At 44.3% G+C, this 15,448-nt stretch overlaps 4 protein-coding genes across 4 annotated transcripts; 1 reads left to right on the top strand and 3 right to left on the bottom strand.

The window, feature by feature from the left end:
* Positions 1-13: 13 nt before the first annotated feature.
* Positions 14-1,917, bottom strand: LOC1279607 (glucoside xylosyltransferase 2). Its single transcript, XM_319364.5, has 3 exons — positions 1,409-1,917; positions 1,015-1,327; positions 14-950 (listed from the first exon to the last, which is right to left on the bottom strand). Exons 1-3 carry the CDS (start codon positions 1,558-1,560, stop codon positions 285-287), a joined length of 1,131 nt encoding a protein of 376 aa, XP_319364.4. The 5' UTR covers positions 1,561-1,917; the 3' UTR covers positions 14-284.
* Positions 1,918-2,638: 721 nt separating this feature from the next.
* On the top strand, positions 2,639-10,425 carry LOC1279612 (dedicator of cytokinesis protein 7). Its single transcript, XM_061660500.1, has 7 exons — positions 2,639-2,978; positions 3,088-3,172; positions 3,240-5,678; positions 5,759-7,783; positions 7,851-8,895; positions 8,966-9,365; positions 9,441-10,425. Exons 1-7 carry the CDS (start codon positions 2,938-2,940, stop codon positions 9,643-9,645), a joined length of 6,240 nt encoding a protein of 2,079 aa, XP_061516484.1. The 5' UTR covers positions 2,639-2,937; the 3' UTR covers positions 9,646-10,425.
* Positions 10,426-10,500: 75 nt separating this feature from the next.
* On the bottom strand, positions 10,501-12,185 carry LOC1279611 (reticulocalbin-2). Its single transcript, XM_319369.5, has 2 exons — positions 11,093-12,185; positions 10,501-10,994 (listed from the first exon to the last, which is right to left on the bottom strand). Exons 1-2 carry the CDS (start codon positions 11,929-11,931, stop codon positions 10,823-10,825), a joined length of 1,011 nt encoding a protein of 336 aa, XP_319369.5. The 5' UTR covers positions 11,932-12,185; the 3' UTR covers positions 10,501-10,822.
* A 156-nt stretch (positions 12,186-12,341) lies between these two features.
* On the bottom strand, positions 12,342-15,102 carry LOC1279610 (intraflagellar transport protein 80 homolog). Its single transcript, XM_061660512.1, has 3 exons — positions 14,117-15,102; positions 13,678-14,057; positions 12,342-13,618 (listed from the first exon to the last, which is right to left on the bottom strand). Exons 1-3 carry the CDS (start codon positions 14,918-14,920, stop codon positions 12,532-12,534), a joined length of 2,271 nt encoding a protein of 756 aa, XP_061516496.1. The 5' UTR covers positions 14,921-15,102; the 3' UTR covers positions 12,342-12,531.
* Between the last annotated feature and the right edge of the window lie 346 nt (positions 15,103-15,448).

Below are 15,448 nucleotides of genomic sequence, written 5' to 3'. Positions count from 1 at the left end.
CTACGCGTATATATTACAAACAGCACAAATACATTTATTTATACACACGTTGATCAATTACATTGTTTTAACTTACGCCCATACTGATTGTATCGTTACACTAAAGAAATCTTCCTCGTCATGAGTATTGGTCGTTAATCTCCTAGATTTTTCTTTCTTCACTGGCTGGTAAAAATATCATCTTGGAATGGACGTTTGCGAGTTTAAGTGGAATAGGTGGTTGAACTGGGAGAGAATAGAAAAAAAAAATGTAGCCCCGACCAAATTGCACCTCCGCGCGCTCGCTAGGGTACCTCTTCGTACTGATTTTCTTTGAAATATTTGCGCGGATCCTGCAAGAATTTGTCCAACAGCTTATCACAGTTCGAGTTGCTCGGTAGCACCAGCGATTCTTCGATTGTGCGAATGAAGTTACCGTACACGTCTGTCCGAAATGTAAATTCTTCTATGGTCGAGTAGATGAGGTTAAAAATTGGCTGCGCCCGTGAATGAAAATACCCCCTATTGCCGTGAATGATTTTCACCCCATCGGGAGCATCGCACACGCTCATGTACATGCAATGGTCGGCGCGGTAGTTCCAGTCGCAAGGGAACACGTACAACCGATCGGGATTGTAGTGAAACAGCACGTTAAGGATATCCTGATCGCCCCAAACTAGTTGCAAGCGATACTCGCGATAAATTGGCAGTATATGTTCCTCCCACCGGAACTCTCGCATACGCGTCAGATTCATCAGCATGACGCCCGAGTTTACCCCCAGCTCACCGTAGTAGGGATGGCGTGCGAAGCGATTATACCAGCCCGCATTCATGTCTTCATGCTCCGGGGCCATGCCAGCAAACTGGGTTGCGTTAAATTGCTGAAACATTGCCCAAATTTCTTGTACGGGCGACAGGAACACGGTGTCAGAATCAACGTACAGCACCGCATCCAGATGTTGAAGAAGAGACTGCAAAACAAAACATACTTTTACTGAAAACTACTTCTTTTCGGGGCATGTTCATCAATCTTACCGGTAGGAATAGCCGTTGGGCAGCGCAAGGTTTGAACAATTTCCTCCACTCGTCCTTGTTGGCGCGTGGAAATGTTAAGGAATGGATTTCATACGTAAATATTCGATCGGTTACCTCCTGCCAATCGTTTAACTTTTCCATAAAGTTCAACTTTAATTTCTCCTCTGCTATGATAACGAACCGTAATGGTGACTGATTACGGTTGAATATGATGGCCGATTTGATCATATTGAGGGCTTCGTTGTGCCTTTCGTTGCATGCCACCACCACCACCGATATTTCGGTGCCATTCGACGAATGTGCGTAAGATTTCCTGTAATGTTCATTAAATTACTCTTAGCCAACTACGTCATGTTTAACAACTACACAGTCACTGTTCTGGATGACTCCTTACCTACTAACAGCTGCTGTCGTGTGTCCATCTGTGAGATGTTCCGCTAAATTCTGGTCGCTACTGTTGGGTCTGTCGCCCACCCGGTAGATGTAGTACAGGAGCAATAAAAACGATGCCGCCGCCAGTAATGCCAAGTATCGGAAGGTCTTCATTGTTTTTTGGCGTCTCAGGAGCACATTCGAGCATCGTTTATTGTTTCATTAATGTTATGCTCCAACTATTCGCGTCGCGACATCGTTCTACAAACAAGCGAATGGGCTCCTATCATGGCACACAAAAAGATGAACACGGAACGTCCGGTAACCACTTCAGTGTTCTGTTCTTTTTTTGATATGGAGTGCGTTACGCATGATTTTGGTGAAAAGATCCTTGAGCAAATACACGCGAATTTCCACGCAAGCTTTGTAATGCAACAAATGCCGCACGTAAATGTAAATAATAATAACATTAAAATGCTCTCGTTGTTGGCTGTCAAATTGCGAGCGTATTTCACCACCTGCGCACTATGAGCGATAAAACAAAACGCAGCGTCAAAAATTCCCGCAGGGTAAAAACCGTGGTTTTCACAAGCTCGCCAGCGCTCCAAATCGGTACGATTTTCCCTCGCTGGCGAGCGTTTTTGAAAGACGTTGTTTTCAAAGGATTTTTGAGGGTTCAAGCTGGCCACCAAAAAGCTTGCGCTGGTGTGCGGTTGTGTTGGTGGACAAAATTAAATGACAAAAAATACGCTGCACCACTTCTCCTCCTCCCCATCATTGACCCCATCGGGGTTCAAAATACCATGCCTTGTTAATGTAATGATTAAGATCATGCATTTTGTAACAAACTTACCAGCCGCCGGATATATTATCTGGTTTCATCCTGGTCTTTTGCCCACGCTGATTTTTGCGTGTGCCTCCTTGAATTGATGATCTACGCGTTGCGCAACTTTCCTACGACCCTTACTTATCAATTTAATTACATTTTTAATATACTGTAATCGATTTCAATGCAAATAATTGAACTAAATTGTGCAAATTAAAATGAGTCAACCACCAAGTTTGTTTACGTTTTTTCTCACGTCCATATGCGCGAAAGAGATGGCATGACACAACGAGCGAGAACATACACACCGCGATATATGATGCGCGTAAATTGTCACCAACACAACGAAAAGCATATGGACAAGGAAGGGTAGAGAAAATGAGCGAGATGCAGCGCTATACGAACGTCAAAAACTCTCGCCGTGTTGTACGGGTTGTACGGGAAACAAAAGGGATAACAACAAATATGGATTTTTTGCAACCCGCACGCGAAAGAGAATAAAAATACACCAAATATTGGAAAATGTGCTATTTTCTACGATTTCAGCCGAGTGCATGAACCTTTGAGTTGTTTTGGAATTGTGAAATATCCGCGCAGAAGTAACACGAGATACCATACTTTCTGAGTACGCAAAATAGAACCACGCGCGTAAGAAAGAAAGGGCGTGTTAATAGGCGCAGTGCAGTCATTGCAAGAAGCGAATATTGGTGCAACGACACTCAACGATGTCGTCTGCACAGCGAGCATTCGCTTCAAAGCTGACCAAGTAAGCATACGCCAGGAAATTGGGAAGGGCGACGCCCTTGCATTCCCAAAGCGGACGGTTCCGTGTATTGTCCGGTGGGATCTAATCAATTCGTCAATTCTTTCCGCAGACACAACTCCTCGGACATCCGGAAGAACGTGGCAAACTACCAACTTTTATCGAAAAGTGATAGCAGCTCCGTGTGCTCGTCTTCCGTGAGTCGTTGTTGTAAAATGTGAGAGTGTTGAGCTGCATTACTAATACATTTTCGTTTTTCCCCAGATATCACTGTGCGATTTGGTAGAGCCGATCGATTATGAGGAATTTCTGGCCCAACATAGCACACTGTTGCAAAAGGATCACCTTAGATCGATTCTTGACTTCCCTTCTGGGGATGTACAGGTGAAGATAGTGCCGCGTAAAATACGTACTACCGAACATGTCATCCCGAAGGAGCCGATGGAGGTGTTGCCACTTTATGTGCAGCACTGTGTCGATTGCTTCACAAGGCCCTGGAAGGTGGTAGAGTTTTCGGCAAGACACCACTCCAGTTCGTGTAACGCGCGCGAACGGAAAGATAAGGGAGCCCTCAGTCCCACGTCGTACCAACAGGAGTTTGAAATAGATCGGGACTTCAGCAACTTGGTATCGTTGGAAGAATCGGTCACTTCTACCACGCTGTATGCCAGTGAAAGCTGTACCCCGAGCAGTCGCCAGTCTATTGCGAGTCTTTCATCGGTGTCCACCTGTACCGATACGCTCACCCCACGGGGATCTTGGGCATCGTTTGATCTGAGAAGCTCGGTGAACGATCCTCTCATTACGGGTGTGCTAGAGCGAGTTCCGCCGGAAAGTGTCGATCAAAGCAATGAAAGCAAACGGCAGGAGGAGCGCCAACCGGCACTATTTGGTTTGTACGCAGATGGTGAAACGGAAGAAGCGATCGAGAAACGCATGCCTGCAGACATGCCGATGGAACATTTGGGTAATCGAATTCACGTGAAATGCCTTCATCTAAAACTGGAGCTAGAGGTGGAGCCTATCTTCGCTTCGATGGCTATATACGATGCTAAGGAGAAGAAAAAGCTGTCGGAAAACTTTTACTTCGACATGAATCCGGAGTCGTTGCGGCGCATGCTAGTGAACCATGTGCCGTTTGCTGATATCAGCACCCAGGCGCGAGAAGCTATCTTCGACATAACGAACCCGAGCAACGAACTGTACCTCGTAATAAGGCTGGAAAAAGTGCTTCAAGGCGATATCAAAGATTCAGTCGAACCTTATCTGAAGGACGATAAGGACAAATACAAGGATAAAGCCAAATCTAATGCGGCCGATTATTGCGAACGGCTCGGAAAGTATCGAATGCCGTTTGCTTGGACAGGCATCTATTTAACCGGCATCTTTAACGGAGACGGCATGGAAAAGGATGACCGTGAGAGCATTGGCTCGGCATCAAGCTCCAACAGCTTGGACCGCAAATCGTCTACTAGCAGCTTCGATCAATTCCGTAAAAGAGCCACCGATATGGGCACACTTACACGGCGGGGATCATTGGAGCGGAAGATGGAAAAGCGCCGCTCCTGGTCGCCGGATGATTTTGCCAACAGCATTGAAACGTTCCGACCGATCACAATTACCGTAGCAAGCTTCTTCAAACAAGAGTCCGACAAAATGAAGGACGAAGAGTTGTATAAATTTTTACCGGAATTGAAACGGCCCGCCGCGCTCATGAAAAAGCACAAATGTATACCAGGATCGATAAAGGTAGAGATTGCTCCCGCTCCAGAAGAGCTGAAGTACGCACTGACACCAGAGTTGGCAAAAATCGACCCTTATCCGGATGATCATTCTCGGCCGGTGAAGGAAATTCTGGAATTTCCATCCACACCGATACTGAACCCATATTACGCATACCGTAATTTGCTGTTTGTTTCGCCAAAGGAGCTTAATTTTTCGACACGTGCTGGCTCGGCTCGCAACATTGCCGTGCGCGTGCAGCTAATGGGTGGTGAGAAGCAGTCGGATGCACTTCCGGCCATTTTCGGCAAGAGTTCGTGCTCGGAGTTCAGTACCGAGGCCTATAGTGCGGTCAATTATCACAATAAGCAGCCGACGTTTTACGATGAGATTAAAATTGAGCTGCCAGCCAATCTGAAGCAGAATCATCACATCTTGTTCACTCTGTTCCACGTTTCCTGCCAGAAGAAACCACAGGAAGTGCAAACAACGGTAGAAACGCCGGTAGGCTACACCTGGCTGCCGGTGCTTAAAGATGGCGGCCATCTAAACGTGGGCGAATTTAATCTTCCTGTAATGGTTGAAGAACCACCGAACAACTATTCTTTCATACCGCCGGACGTACAGCTACCCGGAACCAAGTGGTTGGACAACCACCGGCAGGTGTTTTCCGTTACAATTGATGCCGTTACCTCGGTGCATGCCTTGGATGATTATCTGGATAAATTTATTTATCTGTGCGAATGTTTAGACATGCGTAAGGTTCCACCGCGCATCGGTGAAGGAAACATGGAAAAGGAGTTCAAGAAAACGCTGCAGGAGCTGCAAAGTGCTGACCAGGAACAACTTGTGAAAAATTTGCAAGTAATACTGGATAAGCTGATCGAGCTGCTGGTAACGAGCTACAAGATTGGCGGCGAAGCATTGTCCCTAGGACAGACGGTGTTTGAAACAATCTGCCAGATATCTGACAAGATCTTCGTAAGTGTCAATTGTACTGTTACTATTTCCTTTTGTTTGCTATCTAAGCTAATCTTTTCATGTTGTTTGCACTCTTACAGTTCCTACAGCCTGACGAGCGCTACGGCCGGCAAAACATTCTGAGCACTTACATTCAATATCAATGTAAAATACCTCATCCAATGGATCCGAAGTGTAAATTGGCCTCACTTCAAATGCCTATCCGACGGCCTGCATCGGCCGAGGAAATCAATCGTAGCACAAGCAACCCAGATTTGATGGCACTCTCTGATCTAAATTCAAGCCGTACTGTTGATCGTGCCCTTAGTATGCGATCGGACGGTTGTTCACCAGGCTCAGGTGTAAAGGATGGACTCGTACGTCTATTGCACGAAGAAATTGCACTCAATTGGGTAGTGGCTAGTGGTTCCGCTGCTGAATTATCGATGACCAACTCGTGGATGCTGTTTGAATTGATCGTGAAAAGCATGGTCGAGCATTTGGAGCTTACTAATGCGCTTAACTCTCCTCGTAAGAGCCGCTTTCCGCATCAGTACACTGATGATATAGCCACGTTGGTACATCTGGTTACGACTAAAGTGGTGGGCTACAACAGCAGTGACCAAAAGCTGGCCCAATCCATAAATTCTAGTTTAGCATTCTTCATATTCGATCTGCTAAGTATAATGGATCGTGGGTTCGTGTATGGACTCATTAAAACGTACTACAAAGTGATCATGACCAAAAGCTCACCAACTCCGGACATGATTCAATATAAGCTGGACTTTTTGCGTATCGTGTGCAGTCATGAGCACTTTGTGGCGTTGAATCTACCTTTTGGCACTCCATATACGGTGCTTTCGGCTCCGTGCAGTCCAACACCGAGCGTTACATCGAACCACAGTCAGAACTCGTACATTAGCGCCATGACTGGTAACGATCGTGCTTTGTACGCAGATTTGAGTGTAGAGTTCCGCCAGCAACATTTTCTGGTAGGATTGGTCCTGCAAGAGCTCTCTAATGTGCTGGACATCTCCAATACACAGCTACACGGTAAAGCGATCCGTTGTCTAAGGAATTTACTTACTTCCCATGATCTGGATCCTCGCTACAGCGAGACAGATGCAAGGGCCCGCGTCGCAGCTCTCTATCTACCATTGCTGGGTATTGTAATGGACGTTATACCTCAGCTACACACCCCTGTGTCGCAATCTCACGATCGACTGAACACAATCGGCCAGCTGGATGATTACCAAGGTCCGGCGGCTACGGTTCCTGCGACGAGCACCATTAGTCCGGAGGTAGCATTTGCGATTTCTGGCATTCGTCGCTACAGTTACGTCTCGGAAACGCCCAAACCAAAAACGGTCCTAACGAATGATACCCGCAATCTGTTGGCCTGTTTTTTGTGGGTGTTGAAGAATCTCGAACCAAACACCCTGGTAAAGTACACGATGGGGTTGAGTCCGCATCGAGTACATCAAATGCTTCAGGTGCTGAATATTTGTATACCAAATTTTGAATATCGCGGAAAAAAGCAACCGACAAACACATCCAAGCGCAACACCTCAAGCTTCCGCAAAACACCGGATATGCGCGAAAAGCTGGAAGAATTCATCCGTGGCACGGGCTCAGCAAGGAACGATCTCATCAACCGGCGTAAGGATGGACGCAACTCTACGGATAAACTTCGCTGGAAGAAGGATCAAATACGCACCCAGTTTTACGATAGCAATATTAAGAATGAAGCAGAACTGGAGATGTGTAATTACATTGAAGGCTCTCTGGCGACAGAGGTGTGCTTAATCATTCTGGATACGTTGGAAATGATCGTGCAGGTTGCATCTTCTTCAGAGATGCATCACAACCTGCTGGGCACTGTGCTGAAGGTGTTACTGCATGCTCTTTCCCGTAACCAGAGTACGCTGGCATTGCAAAATCTATTCGCCTCGCAACGCTCCCTGGTGTTTAAGTACCATAATTTGCTCTTCGACGAAGAAACGGACAACTGTGCTGATCTTTGTTTGTTGCTCCTTAAACATTGTGGTTCGCAGCTACCGACCGTACGCTCGCAGGCGGCAGCCTCGTTATATCTGCTAATGAGACAGAACTTTGAGATAGGAAATGTAAGCATGGCTGTGTGCTCCGGAGTGTTCACAATGATTTTAATACGTTTTTCTTTATTATTTACAGAATTTTGCTCGTGTGAAGATGCAGGTTACAATGTCACTCAGTTCACTGGTGGGCACTAGTTCCTCATTTAGCGAACAGTCGTTACGTCGTGCGTTGAAAACGATACTTGTATATGCTGAATCTGATACAGATTTACAAGAGACATCATTTCCCGAGCAAGTCCAAGATTTGCTGTTCAATCTGCACATGATTCTGTCGGACACAGTCAAAATGAAAGAATACCAGGAAGATCCTGAGATGTTGCTCGATCTCATGAACCGCATTGCCAAGGGATATCAAAATTCTCCCGATCTTCGCCTCACGTGGCTTGAAAACATGGCAAAGAAACACACAGAACGGGCAAACCACACCGAATCGGCTATGTGCTACGTCCACAGTGCCGCGCTTGTAGCAGAGTACCTAAGTATGCTGGAATCTCAAACCCATCTACCGGTGGGAGCCGTCTCGTTCAAGCACATTTCACCAAATGCACTCATGGAATCAGCCGTTTCGGACGATGTGGTAAGCCCGGGCGAGGATGGTATATGTCTTGGCAATAGCTTCACCGAGGGTGGATTGAAACAATTACTCGATCATGCGGCTAGCGCCTTCCAGGCTGCGGGCATGTATGAGGCAATGAACGATGTCTACAAGGTGCTCATACCGATTTGTGAGGCGAACAGAGATTTCCGTAAATTAGCCCAAATTCATGGTAAACTGTTGGAGGCTTTCAATCGAATTGCACAGCTGCAGGGCAAACGTGTTTTTGGCACCTATTTTCGCGTTGGTTTCTATGGTGCAAAGTTTGGCGATCTCGACCAGCAGGAATTCATTTACAAGGAACCAACACTTACAAAATTGCCGGAAATATTTAGTCGGCTGCAAAATTTTTACGCGGATAGATTTGGTCCAGATGTGGTGCAGATTATAAAAGATTCGAATTTAGTGGAAATCTCAAGCCTGGACCCGGACAAGGCTTACATCCAAATTACCTATGTGGAGCCGTACTTTGAAACATATGAACTACGTTACAGGGAAACGTATTTTGAGCGCAATTTCAACATAAGTAAGTTGTACAAACTTCTCCTACGAAGTGTTTTGCCATCTATTAATCATATTTCTTTCCCTCTACACAGAACGTTTCATTTTTGCTACGCCCTTTACGAAATCGGGAAAAGCGCACGGTGATTTACATGAACAGTGTAAACGCAAAACAATTTTAACCACCGCCAACCACTTCCCGTATGTGAAAACACGCATCCAGGTGGTGCAACGCCAACAGATTGTGCTGGAACCAATCGAGGTGGCAATTGAGGATATACAGAAAAAGACTGCCGAACTCGCTGCAGCTACCACCCAGGAACCGGCAGATCCGAAAATTTTGCAAATGGTTCTGCAAGGTTGCATTGGCACTACAGTCAACCAGGGTCCAATGGAAATGGCGCTCGTGTTCCTCTCCAATATCGCTAATGGTAACACAATACCAACTAAGCACCAGAACAAGTTACGACTTTGTTTCAAAGATTTTTCTAAAAAGTAAGTTTTTGTGAATCATTCCGTATCAACAAAGATCCACGACCTTGTTATGGTTGATTTTACTTCTCGTTTCAGATGTGCTGATGCACTAAAGAAGAATCGTAATCTAATTCTTTCTGATCAGAAAGACTACCAAAAGGAGCTGGAGCGGAATTATCAGGTATTTACCGAGCGCCTTGCTCCACTGATCACTATTAGTCCAGCACAGGCCCAGGGGTTAGTAGCGGTGAAAAACGACCTCCACAATAACAACCGTTTGACCTGTTCACTTCGATTCTAAAGACTGTTTTAGTCGTTTGTGCTCTCTACATATGAATTGCAATGGAGTTTGTCGTGTATCACATAAGGAATATGGATTGATCAATGGCTAATGTTCGTTTCGATTATGTAGTATATTCATCAATACAGACAGCAAATCAAAGATGAAAGTAAAACTACAAGTTTAATAGGAAGTTCATGGCTATTATTCTACCAGTAAATGATTTACAACTTGATGTGTTGCGTGTAATGATAATGTTTTCCGTACACTTTTTGTACCATTGAATAAAATAGGCATCGCTCTCTGAAACATTAATCATTTACCTTAGTTGAATGTACTAACTAACTCCTTTATCTAAGATTTTCTTTAAACCTCAGTGTTTTTGGATCAGTCTGTGCCAAAGATTTACTAAGTGAGTGATAATTATCAAACTCTCTACACTATGTTTTATGGTATGATTTCTTTGGGTTCATCAGTGTGGCCGTATCATACGCATTAGGATCAAACACTCCCCATCTCCTATTTGAGTATAGCATTTAGCTTTCGTAGTACATGTTAATAAGTGTAGGTATCGTAACGTGAAATATTTTGCGGAAATGCACAATAAGGTTGATATTATATGACCATGATAAAAATACGAATGAGCAGTAATAACTCTGCACTATTATATCCCGTGACTCCGAGCTAAACATCGGAATGGTACTGAGCAACATTTTAAAATTCACTACTACATAACAATGGACAAATTATCTACGAGCTTTTTTATAAATATCATTGCAATAAAGTACTTGCAAAAAGTGAGATAAAGTGGCGATAGAACGTACGAACACACATGTATCCGAAAACGATTATTTATGGATAATTTAAGGGAGACAATTTAAATGTGGCATCAAGAAGAACTCCAGCCAAATTTATTTTATTGCATTTTAATAATCATACAATGAAAGAACATAAGTTATTTGGCAAAAATATGTTAGGTACGCTATATAATCTCTATCTAGTATATGGCAACTGTTATTGATAGTTGTGCAAATGACACTATAAAAGAGTACGACAGAAATTAGTACCGATACGATAGAATAAATTAAATAGGAGCTATTCGAGAGTGCTTTTGTAGAGTGAAATGAAATACATATCAGTATGCGATGTGTATGCGCCATTTATACAATGGCCCGACGACTGGTCCAGCAAACCATTATTATAGTTCATCATCGAAATGATGAATGTTTTGAAGATGATCGCCGTAATCGGTTGCTTCACTACCAACGAAGGTGTCATACTTATCGATGATTTCCTGATGTGACAAACGGTCATCATGATCGTCATCGCTGGCAGCAAATAGGTGGTCTACTTCATCGCTAGCTACCTCGCTGCAAATTGCCGGAAAGGAAGGAAATGTGTTTGGGATACATTAACATGATACAATAACTTTAACTATGCATTAAAATGGGTGCGTTCAAAAACTTACTCATTGCTTGGAACAACCCATGACAGGATTTCATTGCCGCTCAGGAAGCCGTCGTTATTCCTATCGAAATCTTCCTTGAATTTGTCCATCTCAACAATCAGCCACTCCTTGTCGTGATCTTTTGCGTTGTCTCCCACAAACTCCTGGAAATCGATACGACCGTCCTTGTTCGTATCCTTATCGCGAAGGGTTTGTTGCAATATTATGGGAAGCATTTGGGGGAATTCTTCCGGAGAGATGAACTGCACAAACTCGGTCGAGTCCAGCTTTCCGTCCCGATTGGTATCCGCAGCCTCAAACATTTCTTTATCGTCCTGAACGAGCTTGCGTTCTTCCTCATTTCGGGGCTCCTCAAACGGAAGGCGAACACCTTCCTCATCTTCGCTATCCATTCCATATGTTTCCTGCAGATATTCTTCCCACGTCACGGATTCATCGTTGTTCAAATCGACGTCTTCAAATCGCTCCGATGCTTCTTCTTCCGCAAGGCTCTTAAAGGACCGTAGAATCCATGCCTTGAGCTCGTGACGATCAACGTAACCGTCGGAGTTCTGATCCATCTTGACAACCAACAGCGCTAGCCGCTTTTTGGACTCTTCCGGCGACAAATTGTCGAACTCCTCCGCTTCTTTAACGCTTCCGAGGATCGCTTCGTGGTCAAACTCCGAAAAGTGTTCTCCGCCTTCCATATGATGCGCATCCCGCGGAGCATATGCTCCATCCTCGGTGCGTTCCTTATTGACCGTGTGCGTGTGGGTATGCTTGTGCGTAGCCGCACACTGCACGCAAACTGCAATCAGCAGTATCGAACAAACCGATAGCCACATAACGCGATTCATGGCAGAAGCACTTCTTTCTTTACTGTGACCTATCCTGTTTCAGCTTCGATGGTGTAGGATTCCTAGCCAACAAAAACTCCACTATCTTAGCACCTACTCCATCCGAAGTTATTAGATGCCAGGAATGTGGCTTTCTAATGGAGGCTGCGGAAAAATAATGTAAACAGAAATATTGGATGAAGCTTATGGGTTCGTCCGGAATTCGTGAAATTGTGTCATTTTTTTTTTCGTGTATCCAATGTCAAAAAGGAACATGCATTTTCATCTAAGAAAAGATACACGTACCAGTTGCAATACCGTTGCCGACTCCTAGCTCCAGTGGTGCATTTTGACAAATTCTAAAAATGTTTCAACAGTTTCCGCGCCGTGGCGTAGTTCTCGCCAAACTTATCATTTATTTTTACGTAAATATCAATTTTGTGATAATGATTATAAGTTTATTAGCCACTAGAAGATAGTGCACGTGTTGTATTATTGAAATGTCGGTTATAAGACGATATTTTTTCATAAAAACCAGCATTATACTTTCGCTTTTTCAGGATATGTTTACAGGTAATTTCACGTTTTGTTGCTATCATTCTATTCGATAAAAACACTGCACTACTCAAGCCGCTCCTCCATTGCCAGAAATTGGGCATCATTTTCCTCCCGCTCTAATGCTTGTAAATATTTCCTACGCTCCTCCAACACTAACTCCACATCGGTACCATGCTTAAGTGCTACCTCTAGCGCTTTATTCCATCGGTGCATTCGCATGCAGAACCGTATCGCTTCGGGGATGCGCTTATTGTGCATAAGAATGATCTCTGCCTCTTGAATGCGACCATTCATAATCGAGTTTTCGGCCATATGCTCGGGACTCGAAGCGGGCAGCGACTTGATGTAGTTCAAATAGTTCACTTTGTCTATCTGCAACGAAGCGGAAAATGCTTCCTCGCTTATTTCTAGCTGATTGCGCTTCGAAGCCATCGCTGCCAGAGTCGCCCACAGTAGATGGTTCTGGGCTAAGCGACACAGCTTCAATGCCCGTTCCCACTGGTTTTCTGCAAACAGTTTGTGCAGAATCACGCAGTATGTTTTGACCGATATAGTGAATATAGCCCCAGAGCTGCGGAAAGTAATGTTTGCCCCTTCAAAGTTCTCTAGCGTAATGTTTTTACCAAACTCGCTAGTATCGTAGGTGAATGTGGTAAGAGCAATTAGAGTAGGGTCAGCACAGGCTTCCCCCGGACAGTACCAGACGGTATAGCTGAGATCGTGCAATCCGACCAAAATATTTGTATCAGAAGACCACATCACTGTCGTTATCTGCGTTCCGATCTTGTGCATCACATACTCTGGTCCGCTATGAACGCTCGTGATGTACAGATCTTGGTTGGCGTCTATATACACCAGATATTGATCGTCCGGGTTACCAAACCGACATACAGCCACCTCCAAGACGGACGATTTGCTTTGGATGCTGTAAGGTTCTTCCTGTCGTGTAGCCCCAGGTAGCAGGTCAAATACATGGATTATAGTTTGATCAGAATGATCGCGCACTGCTAGCGAATCCATGCCGAGCGATATGCAACGTCCGTTCAGATGGGGTATCTGCGCTTGGGATCCTGGAAAACGAGGATTCAAATGTAGCCTTCCTGTATATGTGTAGATCCAGATGGAGTTATAGTCGACCAGAATGAAATGTCTGCAAAAAAACGGGACATTATTTAGTGCGATACACGGTTGGGCTACTAGCTAACATACTTTTTCCCAAGCATAATAATTCGAATATCACTGCGCCCATCTATAATGATCGGGGTGTTAACATAATGCTCGTTGAAGATATGTACTTGATGGACTGTAGCCACAACTAAATGCCCGTATCCTAATTCCCACTTAATAATTCGCTCCGAGAAGTCTAGCGTATCATTGGTGCGTGCGACAATGTCTTGTAGTTGAATTGTTTTCCGTCCCGTGGTAATTGCCTTGAGGTTTCGATTTCTAAGCTCTCGTTCGATGATGTGTCCAAAGAGCAAAGATCCAGTGCTAGTTGAGGATGCTATTTGTGTACTATCGGCGGACCACACAATATTGAATAGTGATCCTGTCACTTGTTGATTGAATCGTACAATACTGTGGCTCCACTGCAGGGAAATAGTACAATTTCAACGAATTGTAAGAATATAACACCAATGTTACTTACTCCTGTGTAGTGGCAAAGCTTTAACATATTAAATCCACCTATGGCTAACAGCTCTCCATCGGGACAGAAATCAATGGATGTTATGGCATAGTCATCGGCCACACTAGTATACACGTTCGTCCCTAATGTGTCCCAAATCTTATAACGACAATCTTCGCCTCCGGTTCCGATCATGCCCGTGTTGTTAGACCAAGCCAGGCAAAGGATCATTCCTTCATGCGCTCTCCATTTCGTTAGCTTACTATTTGCGGCAAGCGGTTTGATGGCTACAAACGGTCCTTGGCAGTAGACGATGGCTGTAGCATTCGGAGACCATCGGGCACATCGGATTTGGCCTTCATTCTGTACAACCGTAGACCGCAACATTCCCGATCGGGACCAAATTTTTATGATACCATCTTCACCGGCAGATAGCAACCCGGCCCCGTCTGGGCTCCAGCGGGCCGTCACAATCGGCCCAGTGTGTGCCGGAACGTTTCGCTCTATTCGTGCGCTTTTATTTAGTATTACAAAGCGGCCATCAGCGCCGGCTATCAGTAGCGATTCTCCTCCTTTGCTGGAACCCGGGGCACTAGCACCGGGCGTTCCCATTCCTGGACCTTTGCCAACGAGCCAATGCAAATCAGTTGGTATGAATCCTTCGGGAAGTTTAGCCACTTGCACCATTTCCCGATTGGTCGAGCTCCATCTGTACACCTGTTGATCTTCACTGCAACTATATACGTCCTCATTGTTGCTCCAACCTAGGGCGGCAACCGTTTCCTTCAGCTTCGAATCCTTCGTAATATATGTTTTAAATTTCATCTTTTATAGCGGAAAAATATTGCCTATCAAATTCACAGAATACGTTCCTCCAGACACCTAAAGAAAGTAAATGTCGTTTGTTTTGTGTTGGATAACCTGCTGCCATGGCAACAATAATTCCGCTTCCAACGACCAGCACAACGTGATGTTTTAAATTAGAAATAATGAAACATTAAGAAAATCAGTTATTTAAAATGTTTTTGTATTAATTTTAACTTTTGGCGTAGTGATGATATGAAAGCAAGACTAATAATTGTTAATTACATGTTCTTTTTTTTATTCAAATTTGTTGCTTTTTTTAATAATTTGTTATTAAATTGTATTTGTATTAAAATTCTTTTTATCTAAAAAAGATAGTTGTTAAGTTATCAAACATAAATCATGTGCTAAGGTTAGAGATGAAAGCATAAACAATTGTAATTGTTGTATTCTTGTCCAAGCGCTCGAGCATGCTTCGGAACAATTGTAGATGTATTAAATATTTCTGGAGTTGCACACACCTTACATTCGCCTAAGTTTGACTACTCT

Source organism: Anopheles gambiae, chromosome 3 (assembly GCF_943734735.2).
Source record: "Anopheles gambiae chromosome 3, idAnoGambNW_F1_1, whole genome shotgun sequence".
Lineage (NCBI taxonomy): Eukaryota > Metazoa > Arthropoda > Insecta > Diptera > Culicidae > Anopheles > Anopheles gambiae.
Note: the sequence above shows the minus strand (reverse complement) of the source record. Positions and strands in the feature narration are given on the sequence as shown.

Excerpts from the sequence above, each read along its gene's own strand:
- LOC1279607 (XM_319364.5), bottom strand. The coding sequence starts at position 1,560 with ATGAAGACCTTCCGATACTTGGCATTACTGGCGGCGGCATCGTTTTTA. Across the intron at positions 1,328-1,408 it reads ACGACAGCAGCTGTTAGTAG|GAAATCTTACGCACATTCGT; the intron begins GTAAGGAGTCAT and ends TGAACATTACAG. Across the intron at positions 951-1,014 it reads CCCAACGGCTATTCCTACCG|TCTCTTCTTCAACATCTGGA; the intron begins GTAAGATTGATG and ends TTTGTTTTGCAG.
- LOC1279612 (XM_061660500.1), top strand. The coding sequence starts at position 2,938 with ATGTCGTCTGCACAGCGAGCATTCGCTTCAAAGCTGACCAA. Across the intron at positions 2,979-3,087 it reads TTCGCTTCAAAGCTGACCAA|ACACAACTCCTCGGACATCC; the intron begins GTAAGCATACGC and ends TTCTTTCCGCAG. Across the intron at positions 7,784-7,850 it reads AGAACTTTGAGATAGGAAAT|AATTTTGCTCGTGTGAAGAT; the intron begins GTAAGCATGGCT and ends TATTATTTACAG.
- LOC1279611 (XM_319369.5), bottom strand. The coding sequence starts at position 11,931 with ATGAATCGCGTTATGTGGCTATCGGTTTGTTCGATACTGCTGATTGCA. Across the intron at positions 10,995-11,092 it reads TGGGTTGTTCCAAGCAATGA|CGAGGTAGCTAGCGATGAAG; the intron begins GTAAGTTTTTGA and ends GGCAATTTGCAG.
- LOC1279610 (XM_061660512.1), bottom strand. The coding sequence starts at position 14,920 with ATGAAATTTAAAACATATATTACGAAGGATTCGAAGCTGAAGGAAACG. Across the intron at positions 14,058-14,116 it reads AGCTTTGCCACTACACAGGA|TGGAGCCACAGTATTGTACG; the intron begins GTAAGTAACATT and ends ATTTCCCTGCAG. Across the intron at positions 13,619-13,677 it reads ATTATTATGCTTGGGAAAAA|ACATTTCATTCTGGTCGACT; the intron begins GTATGTTAGCTA and ends GTTTTTTTGCAG.